The sequence below is a fragment of the Mobula hypostoma genome, chromosome 31 (genome assembly GCF_963921235.1).
Source record: "Mobula hypostoma chromosome 31, sMobHyp1.1, whole genome shotgun sequence".
Taxonomy (NCBI): Eukaryota; Metazoa; Chordata; class Chondrichthyes; order Myliobatiformes; family Myliobatidae; genus Mobula; species Mobula hypostoma.
Genome location: NC_086127.1, coordinates 6,036,767 through 6,050,060, shown reverse-complemented (window position 1 = coordinate 6,050,060; position 13,294 = coordinate 6,036,767). Strand labels below are relative to the sequence as shown.

General features: G+C 60.8%; 1 protein-coding gene across 1 annotated transcript in view; it reads left to right on the top strand.

Annotated features, from left to right (window-relative positions):
- The window catches only part of LOC134339983 (uncharacterized), a 64,207-nt gene that overhangs the window by 23,820 nt on the left and 27,093 nt on the right, over positions 1-13,294 (top strand). Inside the window, exon 3 of the mRNA XM_063036814.1 lies at positions 12,696-12,851. Coding sequence (XP_062892884.1) covers positions 12,696-12,851 — 156 coding nt within the window. The remainder of the gene's footprint in view (positions 1-12,695; positions 12,852-13,294) is intronic.

Below are 13,294 nucleotides of genomic sequence, written 5' to 3'. Positions count from 1 at the left end.
CGGAGGGGAGTAGGGGGAAGATGGGGTTACAGAGACAGGGAGGGGTGTTTAGTGTAGAGGGGGTTACAGAGACAAGGAGGGGTGTAGGGGAGAGAGGGAGTTACAGAGACAGGGAGGGGTGTAGGGGAGAGAGGGGTTTACAGAAATAGGGAGGTGTGTATCGGAGAGAGGGGGTTACAGAGACTGGGAGGCGTGTAGGGGAGAGAGGGGGTTACAGAGACAGGGAGGAGTGTAGGGGAGAGAGGGTGTTACAGAGACTGGGAGGGGTGTAGGGGAGGGGAGGTTACAGAGACAGTGAGGGGTGTTGGGGCCAGAGGGGGTCACAGAGACAGGGAGGGGTGTAGGGGAGAGAGGAGGTTACAGAAACAGGGAGGTGTGTAGGGGAGAGAGGGGGTTACAGAGACAGGGAGGCGTGTAGGGGAGAGAGGGGGTTACAGAGACGGAGGGGTGTAGGGGAGAGAGGGGGTCACAGAGACAGGGAGAAGTATAGGGGAGAGAGGGAGTTACAGAGACTGGGAGTGGTGTAGGGGAGAGGGGGGTTACAGAGACAGGGAGGGGTTTAGGGGAGAGAGGGGGTTACAGAGACAGGCAGGTGTGTAGGGGAGAGAGGGGCTTCACAGAGACAGGGAGGACTGCAGAGGAGAGAGGGAGTTACAGAGACTGGGAGGGGTGTAGGGAGGAGAGGGGGTTACAGACAGGGAGGCGTGTAGGGGAGAGAGGGGGTTACAGAAACAGGGAGGTGTGTAAGGGAGAGAGGGGGTTACAGAGACAGGGAGGCGTGCAGGGGAGAGAGGGGGTTACAGAGACGGAGGGGTGTAGGGAAGAGAGGGGGTCACAGAGACAGGGAGGAGTGTAGGGGAGAGAGGGGGTTACAGAGACAGGGAGGGGTGTAGAGGAGAGAGGGGGTTACAGAAACAGGGAGGGGTGTAGGGGAGAGAGGGGGTTACAGAGACAGGGAGGGGTGTAGGGTAGAGAGAGAGTTACAGAGACTGGGAGGGGTGTAGGGGAGAGGGGGGTTATAGAGACAGGGAGGGGTGTAGGGGCCAGAGGGGGTCACAGAGACAGGGAGGGGTGTAGGGGAGAGAGGGGGTCACAGAGACAGGGAGGTGTGCAGGGGAGAGAAGGGTTACAGAGACAGGGAGGCGTGTAGGGGACAGAGTGGGTCACAGAGACAGGGAGGAGTGTAGGGGATAGAGGGAGTTACAGAGACTGGGAGGGGTTTAGGGGAGAGGGGGGTTACAGAGACAGGGAAGGGTGTAGGGGAAAGAGGGGTTAACAGAGACGGAGGAGTGTAGGGGAGAGAGGGTGTTACAGAGACTGGGAGGGGTGTAGGGGAGAGAGGGGGTTACAGAGACAGGGAGGGCTGAAGGGGAGAGAGGGGGTCACAGAGACTAGGAGGGTTGTAGGGGAGAGAGGGGGTTACAGAAACAGGGCGGTGTGTAGGGGAGAGAGGGGGTTACAGAAACAGGGATGTGTGTAAGGGAGAGAGGGGGTTACAGAGACAGGGAAGCGTGTAGGGGAGAGAGGGGTTTACAGAGACAGCGAGGAGTGTAGGGGAGAGAGGCAGTTAAAGAGACTGGGAGGGGTGTAGGGGAGAGGGGGTTACAGAGACAGGGAGGGGTGTAGGGGCCAGAGGGGGTCGCAGGGACAGGGAGGAGTGTAGGGGAGAGAGGGGGTCACAGAGACAGAGAGGAGTGTAGGGGACAGAGGGGGTTACAGAGACAGGGAGTGGTGTAGGGGCCAGAGGGGGTCACAGAGACAGGGAGGGGTGTAGGGGAGAGAGGGGGTTACAGAGACAGGGAGGGGTGTAGAGGAGAGAGGGAGTTACAGAGACTGGGAGGCGTGTAGGGGAGAGAGAGGTTCACAGAGACAGCGAGGAGTGTAGGGGAGAGAGGGAGTTACAGAGATTGGGAGGGGTGTAGGGGAGAGGGGGATTACAGAGACAGGGAGGGGTGTAGGGGCCAGAGGGGGCCACAGGGACAAGGAAGGGTGTAGGGGAGAGTGGGGGTCACAGAGACAGCGAGGAGTGTAGGGGAGAGAGGGGGTTACAGAGACAGGGAGTGGTGTAGGGGCCAGAGGGGGTCACAGAGACAGGGAGGGGTGTAGGGGAGAGAGGGGGTCACAGAGACAGAGAGGAGTGTAGGGGAGAGAGGGGGTTACAGAGACAGGGAGTGGTGTAGGGGCCAGAGGGGGTCACAGAGACAGGGAGGGGTGTAGGGGAGAGAGGGGGTTACAGAGACAGGGAGGGGTGTAGAGGAGAGAGGGAGTTACAGAGACTGGGAGGGGTGTAGGGGAGAGAGAGGTTCACAGAGACAGCGAGGAGTGCAGAGGAGAGAGGGAGTTACAGAGATTGGGAGGGGTGTAGGGGAGAGGGGGGTTACAGAGACAGGGAGCGATGTAGGGGCCAGAGGGGGTCACAGGGACAGGGAGGAGTGTAGGGGAGAGTGGGGGTTACAGAGACAGCGAGGAGTGTAGGGGAGAGAGGGGTTACAGAGACAGGGAGTGGTGTAGGGGCCAGAGGGGGTCACAGAGACAGGGAGGGGTGTAGGGGAGAGAGGGAGTCACAGAGACAGAGAGGACCGTAGGGGAGAGAGGGGGTTACAGAGACAGGGAGTGGTGTAGGGGCCAGAAGGGGTCACAGAGACAGGGAGGGGTGTAGGGGAGAGAGGGGGTTACAGAGACAGGGAGGAATGTAGGGGAGAGAGGGGGTTACAGAGACCGGGAAGGGTGTAGGGGCCAGAGGCGTTTACTGAGACAGGGAGGGTTGTAGGGGAGAGAGGGGGTCACAGAGACAGAGAGGAGTGTAGGGGAGAGAGGGGGTTACAGAGACAGGGAGTGGTGTAGGGGCCAGAGGGGGTCACAGAGACAGTGAGGGGTGTAGGGGAGAGAGGGGGTTAGAGAGACAGGGAGGGGTGTAGAGGAGAGAGGGAGTTACAGAGACTGGGAGGGGTGTAGGGGAGAGAGAGGTTCAGAGAGACAGCGAGGCGTGTAGGGGGAGACGGAGTTACAGAGATTGGGAAGGGTGTAGGGGAGAGGGGGGTTTCAGAGACAGGGAGGGGTGTAGGGGCCAGAGGGGGTCACAGGGGCAGGGAGGGGTGTAGGGGAGAGAGGGGGTTACAGAGACAGGGAGTGGTGTAGTGGCCAGAGGGAGTCACAGAGACAGGGAGGGGTGTAGGGGAGAGAGGGGGTTACAGAGACAGGGAGGGGTGTAGGGGCAAGAGGGGGTTATAGTGACAGGGAGGGATGTAGGGGAGAGAGGGTGTTACAGAGACAGGGAGGAATGTAGGGGAGAGAGGGGTTACAGAGACCGGGAGGGGTGTAGGGGCCAGAGGGGGTCACAGGGACAGGGAGGGGTGTAGGGGAGAGTGGGGGTCACAGAGACAGCGAGGAGTGTAGGGGAGAGAGGGGGTTACAGAGACAGGGAGTGGTGTAGGGGCCAGAGGGGGTCACAGAGACAGGGAGGGGTGTAGGGGAGAGAGGGGGTCACAGAGACAGAGAGGAGTGTAGGGGAGAGAGGGGGTTACAGAGACAGGGAGTGGTGTAGGGGCCAGAGGAGGTCACAGAGACAGGGAGGGGTGTAGGGGAGAGAGGGGTTTACAGAGACAGGGAGGAATGTAGAGGAGAGAGGGGGTTACAGAGACAGGGAGGGGTGTAGGGGCCAGAGGGGGTTACAGAGACAGGGAGGAGTGTAGGGGAGAGAGGGGGTCACAGAGACAGAGAAGAGTGTATGGGAGAGAGGGGGTTACAGAGACAGGGAGTGGTGTAGGGGCCAGAGGGGGTCACAGAGACAGGGAGGGGTGTAGGGGAGAGAGGGGGTTACAGAGACAGGGAGGGGTGTAGAGGAGAGAGGGAGTTACAGAGACAGGGAGGAATGTAGGGGAGAGTGGGGGTTACAGAGACAGGGCGGGGTGTAGGGGCCAGAGGGGGTCATAGAGACAGGGCGGGGTGTAGGGGAGAGAGGGGGTACAAAGTCAGGGAGCGGTGTAGGGGAGAGAAGGGGTTACAGAGACAGGGAGGGGAGTAGGGGCCAGAGGGGGTTACAGAGACAGGGAGGGGTGTAGAGGGTAGAGCGGGTTACAGAGACAGGGAGGGGTGTAGGGGAGAGAGGGGTTTACAGAGACAGGGAGGAGTGTAGGGGAGAGAGGGTGTTACAGAGACTGGGAGGGGTGTAGGGGAGAGGGGGGTTACAGAGACAGGGAGGGGTGTAGGGGCCAGAGGGGGTCACAGAGACAGGGAGGGGTGTAAGGGAGAGAGGGGGTCACAGAGACAGGGAGGGGTGTAAGGGAGAGAGGGGGTCACAGAGACAGCGAGGAGTGTAGGGGAGAGAGGGGGTTACAGAGACAGGGAGGGGTGTAGGGGCCAGAGGGGGTCACAGAGACAGGGAGGGGTGTAGGGGAGAGTGGGGGTCACTGAGACAGGAAGGAGTGCAGGGGAGAGAGGGGGTTACAGAGATCAGGAGGGGTGTAGGGGCCAGAGGGGGTTACAGAGACAGGGAGTGGTGTAGGGGCCAGAGGGGGTCACAGAGACAGGGAGGGGTGTAGGGGAGAGAGGGGGTTACAGAGACAGGGAGGAGTGTAGGGGAGAGAGGGTGTTACAGAGACTGGGAGGGGTGTAGGGGAGAGAGGGGGTCACAGAGACAGAGAGGAGTGTAGGGGAGAGAGGGGGTTACAGAGACAGGGAGGGGTGTAGGGGCCAGAGGGGGTCACAGAGACAGGGAGGGGTGTAGGGGAGAGAGGGGGTTACAGAGACAGGGAGGGGTGTAGAGGAGAGAGGGAGTTACAGAGACAGGGAGGGGTGTAGGGGAGAGAGGGGGTTACAGAGACAGGGAGGGGTGTAGGGGCCAGAGGGGGTTACAGAGACAGGGAGGGGTGTAGGGGAGAGAGGGGGTTACAGAGGGGTTAGGAGAAGGGGGTACAGAGGGGTGTAGGGGCCAGAGAGGGGGTCACAGAGACAGGGAGGGGGTGTAGGGTGAGGGAGAGAGGGGGTCACAGAGACAGGGAGGGGTGTAGGGGAGAGAGGGGGTCACAGAGACAGCGAGGAGTGTAGGGGAGAGAGGGGGTTACAGAGACAGGGAGGGGTGTAGGGGCCAGAGGGGGTCACAGAGACAGGGAGGGGTGTAGGGGAGAGAGGGGGTCACAGAGACAGGAAGGAGTGCAGGGGAGAGAGGGGGTTACAGAGATCAGGAGGGGTGTAGGGGCCAGAGGGGGTTACAGAGACAGGGAGTGGTGTAGGGGCCAGAGGGGGTCACAGAGACAGGGAGGGGTGTAGGGGAGAGAGGGGGTCACAGAGACAGGGAGGAGTGTAGGGGAAGAGGGGGTTACAGAGACAGGGAGGGGTGTAGGGGAGAGAGGGGGTTACAGAGACAGGGAGGGGTGTAGGGGAGAGAGGGGGTTACAGAGACAGCGAGGGGTGTAGGGGAGAGAGGGGGTTACAGAGACAGGGAGGGGTGTAGGGGCCAGAGGGGGTCACAGAGACAGGGAGGGGTGTAGGGGAGAGAGGGGGTCACAGAGACAGGGAGGAGTGTAGGGGAGAGAGGGGGTTACAGAGATCAGGAGGGGTGTAGGGGCCAGAGGGGGTTACAGAGACAGGGAGTGGTGTAGGGGCCAGAGGGGGTCACAGAGACAGGGAGGGGTGTAGGGGAGAGAGGGGGTTACAGAGACAGGGAGGGGTGTAGAGGAGAGAGGGAGTTACAGAGACTGGGAGGCGTGTAGGGGAGAGAGAGGTTCACAGAGACAGCGAGGAGTGTAGGGGAGAGAGGGAGTTACAGAGATTGGGAGGGGTGTAGGGGAGAGGGGGATTACAGAGACAGGGAGGGGTGTAGGGGCCAGAGGGGGCCACAGGGACAAGGAAGGGTGTAGGGGAGAGTGGGGGTCACAGAGACAGCGAGGAGTGTAGGGGAGAGAGGGGGTTACAGAGACAGGGAGTGGTGTAGGGGCCAGAGGGGGTCACAGAGACAGGGAGGGGTGTAGGGGAGAGAGGGGGTCACAGAGACAGAGAGGAGTGTAGGGGAGAGAGGGGGTTACAGAGACAGGGAGTGGTGTAGGGGCCAGAGGGGGTCACAGAGACAGGGAGGGGTGTAGGGGAGAGAGGGGGTTACAGAGACAGGGAGGGGTGTAGAGGAGAGAGGGAGTTACAGAGACTGGGAGGGGTGTAGGGGAGAGAGAGGTTCACAGAGACAGCGAGGAGTGCAGAGGAGAGAGGGAGTTACAGAGATTGGGAGGGGTGTAGGGGAGAGGGGGGTTACAGAGACAGGGAGCGATGTAGGGGCCAGAGGGGGTCACAGGGACAGGGAGGAGTGTAGGGGAGAGTGGGGGTTACAGAGACAGCGAGGAGTGTAGGGGAGAGAGGGGTTACAGAGACAGGGAGTGGTGTAGGGGCCAGAGGGGGTCACAGAGACAGGGAGGAGTGTAGGGGAGAGAGGGGGTCACAGAGACAGAGAGGAGTGTATGGGAGAGAGGGGGTTACAGAGACAGGGAGTGGTGTAGGGGCCAGAGGGGGTCACAGAGACAGGGAGGGGTGTAGGGGAGAGAGGGGGTTACAGAGACAGGGAGGGGTGTAGAGGAGAGAGGGAGTTACAGAGACAGGGAGGAATGTAGGGGAGAGTGGGGGTTACAGAGACAGGGCGGGGTGTAGGGGCCAGAGGGGGTCATAGAGACAGGGCGGGGTGTAGGGGAGAGAGGGGGTTACAGAGACAGGGAGCGGTGTAGGGGAGAGAAGGGGTTACAGAGACAGGGAGGGGAGTAGGGGCCAGAGGGGGTTACAGAGACAGGGAGGGGTGTAGAGGGTAGAGCGGGTTACAGAGACAGGGAGGGGTGTAGGGGAGAGAGGGGTTTACAGAGACAGGGAGGAGTGTAGGGGAGAGAGGGTGTTACAGAGACTGGGAGGGGTGTAGGGGAGAGGGGGGTTACAGAGACAGGGAGGGGTGTAGGGGCCAGAGGGGGTCACAGAGACAGGGAGGGGTGTAAGGGAGAGAGGGGGTCACAGAGACAGGGAGGGGTGTAAGGGAGAGAGGGGGTCACAGAGACAGCGAGGAGTGTAGGGGAGAGAGGGGGTTACAGAGACAGGGAGGGGTGTAGGGGCCAGAGGGGGTCACAGAGACAGGGAGTGGTGTAGGGGCCAGAGGGGGTCACAGAGACAGGGAGGGGTGTAGGGGAGAGAGGGGGTTACAGAGACAGGGAGGGGTGTAGAGGAGAGAGGGAGTTACAGAGACTGGGAGGCGTGTAGGGGAGAGAGAGGTTCACAGAGACAGCGAGGAGTGTAGGGGAGAGAGGGAGTTACAGAGATTGGGAGGGGTGTAGGGGAGAGGGGGATTACAGAGACAGGGAGGGGTGTAGGGGCCAGAGGGGGCCACAGGGATAAGGAAGGGTGTAGGGGAGAGTGGGGGTCACAGAGACAGCGAGGAGTGTAGGGGAGAGAGGGGGTTACAGAGACAGGGAGTGGTGTAGGGGCCAGAGGGGGTCACAGAGACAGGGAGGGGTGTAGGGGAGAGAGGGGGTCACAGAGACAGAGAGGAGTGTAGGGGAGAGAGGGGGTTACAGAGACAGGGAGTGGTGTAGGGGCCAGAGGGGGTAACAGAGACAGGGAGGGGTGTAGGGGAGAGAGGGGGTTACAGAGACAGGGAGGGGTGTAGAGGAGAGAGGGAGTTACAGAGACTGGGAGGGGTGTAGGGGAGAGAGAGGTTCACAGAGACAGCGAGGAGTGCAGAGGAGAGAGGGAGTTACAGAGATTGGGAGGGGTGTAGGGGAGAGGGGGGTTACAGAGACAGGGAGCGATGTAGGGGCCAGAGGGGGTCACAGAGACAGGGAGGGGTGTAGGGGAGAGAGGGAGTCACAGAGACAGAGAGGACCGCAGGGGAGAGAGGGGGTTACAGAGACAGGGAGTGGTGTAGGGGCCTGAGGGGGTCACAGAGACAGGGAGGGGTGTAGGGGAGAGAGGGGGTTACAGAGACAGGGAGGAATGTAGGGGAGAGAGGGGGTTACAGAGACCGGGAAGGGTGTAGGGGCCAGAGGCGTTTACTGAGACAGGGAGGGGTGTAGGGGAGAGAGGGGGTCACAGAGACAGAGAGGAGTGTAGGGGAGAGAGGGGGTTACAGAGACAGGGAGTGGTGTAGGGGCCAGAGGGGGTCACAGAGACAGTGAGGGGTGTAGGGGAGAGAGGGGGTTACAGAGACAGGGAGGGGTGTAGAGGAGAGAGGGGGTCACAGAGACAGGGAGGGGTGTAGGGGAGAGAGGGGGTCACAGAGACAGGGAGGGGTGTAAGGGAGAGAGGGGGTCACAGAGACAGGGAGGGGTGTAAGGGAGAGAGGGGGTCACAGAGACAGCGAGGAGTGTAGGGGAGAGAGGGGGTTACAGAGACAGGGAGGGGTGTAGGGGCCAGAGGGGGTTACAGAGACAGGGAGTGGTGTAGGGGCCAGAGGGGGTCACAGAGACAGGGAGGGGTGTAGGGGAGAGAGGGGGTTACAGAGACAGGGAGGGGTGTAGAGGAGAGAGGGAGTTACAGAGACTGGGAGGCGTGTAGGGGAGAGAGAGGTTCACAGAGACAGCGAGGAGTGTAGGGGAGAGAGGGAGTTACAGAGATTGGGAGGGGTGTAGGGGAGAGGGGGATTACAGAGACAGGGAGGGGTGTAGGGGCCAGAGGGGGCCACAGGGATAAGGAAGGGTGTAGGGGAGAGTGGGGGTCACAGAGACAGCGAGGAGTGTAGGGGAGAGAGGGGGTTACAGAGACAGGGAGTGGTGTAGGGGCCAGAGGGGGTCACAGAGACAGGGAGGGGTGTAGGGGAGAGAGGGGGTCACAGAGACAGAGAGGAGTGTAGGGGAGAGAGGGGGTTACAGAGACAGGGAGTGGTGTAGGGGCCAGAGGGGGTCACAGAGACAGGGAGGGGTGTAGGGGAGAGAGGGGGTTACAGAGACAGGGAGGGGTGTAGAGGAGAGAGGGAGTTACAGAGACTGGGAGGGGTGTAGGGGAGAGAGAGGTTCACAGAGACAGCGAGGAGTGCAGAGGAGAGAGGGAGTTACAGAGATTGGGAGGGGTGTAGGGGAGAGGGGGGTTACAGAGACAGGGAGCGATGTAGGGGCCAGAGGGGGTCACAGAGACAGGGAGGGGTGTAGGGGAGAGAGGGGGTCACAGAGACAGAGAGGAGTGTAGGGGAGAGAGGGGGTTACAGAGACAGGGAGTGGTGTAGGGGCCAGAGGGGGTCACAGAGACAGGGAGGGGTGTAGGGGAGAGAGGGGGTTACAGAGACAGGGAGGAATGTAGGGGAGAGAGGGGGTTACAGAGACCGGGAAGGGTGTAGGGGCCAGAGGGGGTTACAGAGACAGGGAGGGGTGTAGGGGAGAGAGGGGGTCACAGAGACAGAGAGGAGTGTAGGGGAGAGAGGGGGTTACAGAGACAGGGAGTGGTGTAGGGGCCAGAGGGGGTCACAGAGACAGGGAGGGGTGTAGGGGAGAGAGGGGGTTACAGAGACAGGGAGGGGTGTAGAGGAGAGAGGGAGTTACAGAGATTGGGAGGGGTGTCGGGGAGAGGGGGGTTACAGAGACAGGGAGGGATGTAGGGGCCAGTGGGGGTCACAGGGACAGGGAGGAGTGTAGGGGAGAGTGGGGGTTACAGAGACAGCGAGGAGTGTAGGGGAGAGAGGGGTTACAGAGACAGGGAGTGGTGTAGGGGCCAGAGGGGGTCACAGAGACAGGGAGGGGTGTAGGGGAGAGAGGGAGTCACAGAGACAGAGAGGACCGTAGGGGAGAGAGGGGGTTACAGAGACAGGGAGTGGTGTAGGGGCCAGAAGGGGTCACAGAGACAGGGAGGGGTGTAGGGGAGAGAGGGGGTTACAGAGACAGGGAGGAATGTAGGGGAGAGAGGGGGATTACAGAGACCGGGAAGGGTGTAGGGGCCAGAGGGGTTTACTGAGACAGGGAGGGTTGTAGGGGAGAGAGGGGGTCACAGAGACAGAGAGGAGTGTAGGGGAGAGAGGGGGTTACAGAGACAGGGAGTGGTGTAGGGGCCAGAGGGGGTCACAGAGACAGTGAGGGGTGTAGGGGAGAGAGGGGGTTACAGAGACAGGGAGGGGTGTAGAGGAGAGAGGGAGTTACAGAGACTGGGAGGGGTGTAGGGGAGAGAGAGGTTCAGAGAGACAGCGAGGCGTGTAGGGGGAGACGGAGTTACAGAGATTGGGAAGGGTGTAGGGGAGAGGGGGGTTTCAGAGACAGGGAGGGGTGTAGGGGCCAGAGGGGGTCACAGGGGCAGGGAGGGGTGTAGGGGAGAGAGGGGGTTACAGAGACAGGGAGTGGTGTAGTGGCCAGAGGGAGTCACAGAGACAGGGAGGGGTGTAGGGGAGAGAGGGGGTTACAGAGACAGGGAGGGGTGTAGGGGCAAGAGGGGGTTATAGTGACAGGGAGGGATGTAGGGGAGAGAGGGTGTTACAGAGACAGGGAGGAATGTAGGGGAGAGAGGGGTTACAGAGACCGGGAGGGATGTAGGGGCCAGAGGGGGTCACAGGGACAGGGAGGGGTGTAGTGGAGAGTGGGGGTCACAGAGACAGCGAGGAGTGTAGGGGAGAGAGGGGGTTACAGAGACAGGGAGTGGTGTAGGGGCCAGAGGGTGTCACAGAGACAGGGAGGGGTGTAGGGGAGAGAGGGGGTCACAGAGACAGAGAGGAGCGTAGGGGAGAGACGGGGTTACAGAGACAGGGAGTGGTGTAGGGGCCAGAGGGGGTCACAGAGACAGGGAGGGGTGTAGGGGAGAGAGGGGTTTACAGAGACAGGGAGGAATGTAGAGGAGAGAGGGGGTTACAGAGACCGGGAAGGGTGTAGGGGCCAGATGGGGTTACAGAGACAGGGAGGAGTGTAGGGGAGAGAGGGGGTCACAGAGACAGAGAGGAGTGTATGGGAGAGAGGGGGTTACAGAGACAGGGAGTGGTGTAGGGGCCAGAGGGGGTCACAGAGACAGGGAGGGGTGTAGGGGAGAGAGGGGGTTACAGAGACAGGGAGGGGTGTAGGGGAGAGAAGGGGTTACAGAGACAGGGAGGGGAGTAGGGGCCAGAGGGGGTTACAGAGACAGGGAGGGGTGTAGAGGGTAGAGCGGGTTACAGAGACAGGGAGGGGTGTAGGGGAGAGAGGGGTTTACAGAGACAGGGAGGAGTGTAGGGGAGAGAGGGTGTTACAGAGACTGGGAGGGGTGTAGGGGAGAGGGGGGTTACAGAGACAGGGAGGGGTGTAGGGGCCAGAGGGGGTCACAGAGACAGGGAGGGGTGTAAGGGAGAGAGGGGGTCACAGAGACAGGGAGGGGTGTAAGGGAGAGAGGGGGTCACAGAGACAGCGAGGAGTGTAGGGGAGAGAGGGGGTTACAGAGACAGGGAGGGGTGTAGGGGCCAGAGGGGGTCACAGAGACAGGGAGGGGTGTAGGGGAGAGTGGGGGTCACTGAGACAGGAAGGAGTGCAGGGGAGAGAGGGGGTTACAGAGATCAGGAGGGGTGTAGGGGCCAGAGGGGGTTACAGAGACAGGAAGGGTGTAGAGGAGAGAGGGAGTTCCAGAGACAGGGAGGGGTGTAGGGGCCTGAGGGGGTCACAGGGACATGGAGTGGTGTAGGGGAGAGTGGGGGTCACAGAGACAGCGAGGAGTGTAGGGGAGAGAGGGGGTCACAGAGACAGGGAGTGGTGTAGGGGAGAGAGGGGGTCACAGAGACAGAGAGGAGCGTAGGGGAGAGAGGGGGTTACAGAGACAGGGAGGGGTGTAGAGGAGAGAGGGGGTTACAGAGACAGGGATGGGTATACGGGAGAGAGGGGGTTACAGAGACCGGGAGGGGTGTAGGGGAGAGAGGGGGGTTACAGAGACAGGGAGTGGTGCAGGGGCCAGAGGGGGTCACAGAGACAAGGAGGGGTGTAGAGGAGAGAGGGGGTTACAGAGACAGGGAGGGGTGTCGTGGAGAGAGGGGGTTACAGAGACAGGGAGTGGTGTAGGGGCCAGAGGGGGTCACAGAGACAGGGAGGGGTGTAGGGGAGAGAGGGGGTCACAGAGACAGAGAGGAGCGTAGGGGAGAGAGGGGGTTACAGAGACAGGGAGTGGTGTATGGGCCAGAGGGGGTCACAGAGACAGGGAGGGGTGTAGGGGAGAGAGTGGGTTACAGAGACAGGGATGAATGTAGGGGAGAGAGGGGGTTACAGAGACAGGGAGGGGTGTAGGGGCCAGAGGGGGTTACAGAGACAGGGAGGGGTGTAGAGGAGAGAGGGGGTTACAGAGACAGGGAGGGGTACTGAGCAGAAGGAGATCAGAGAGACAGGCCAGGAGTTAGGTGCAGAGAGCGTTATTGGGACAGGAAGGCAGGGACTGACTTGTTGCCGGAAGAGGTCGCCTGGGGAGCGTGTTTTTCAGTAGAAGGTGTCACCGTTCAGTAACACAGTAACTGGGGCACTTGAGTCCGGGGGATGGGAGGAGAGTTCATTCCATCAGAGTATCCCCTCAAAATTCGATATCGGTAGCGGAGCTGGGGTGTTGTGGAGTCAGAAAGCCGGGTGTTTGGGGTGGTGAACAGTGTCGCAGTGGGGGTTGATGGCGTGTGCAAATTGCGGTCAAATCGGAGGGAGGGGACAGCAGACACGGGGTGGCCTGGCAGCTGGCCCGATGGTTTGGTGTGGTCGGGGTGGGTTGTGTGGGTGGTGGACTCCGGGGTGAGCCAGACTGATGGACCCTCTCTCCGCACGTAGGCAGCAACCTGGAGAAACTCACCAGTTGCAACGCCACGCACAACACGGTCTGTCGGTGCAAGAGGGGCTACTACTGCTCAGAACGGCTAGAGGGCAGGTGTGAGCGATGCAAACGGATCTCCCAGTGCGGCTCTGGAAAGGGGGTGACCAGAAACGGTGAGACTAGCAGCTGTTGGGCAGCTTGTACACTGACCGGTGTCTCTCAGTCCCTCTCTCAGGGGATATCTGTACACTGACCAGTGTCTCTCTGTCCCTCTCTCTCAGGGGATATCTGTACACTGACCGGTGTCTCTCAGTCCGTCTCTCAGGGGATATCTGTACACGGACCGGTGTCTCTCAGTCCCCTCTCTCAGGGGATATCTGTACACTGACCGATGTCTCTCAGTCCCTCTCTCTCAGGGGATATCTGTACACTGACCGGTGTCTCTCAGTCCATCTCTCTCAGGGGCGATATCTGTACACTGACCTGTGTCTCTCAGTCCCTCTCTCTCATGGGGATATCTGTACACTGACCAGTGACTCTCAGTCCCTCTCTCAGTGGATATCTGTACACTGACCGGTGTCCTCTCAGTCCCTCTCTCTGGGGGATATATGTACAC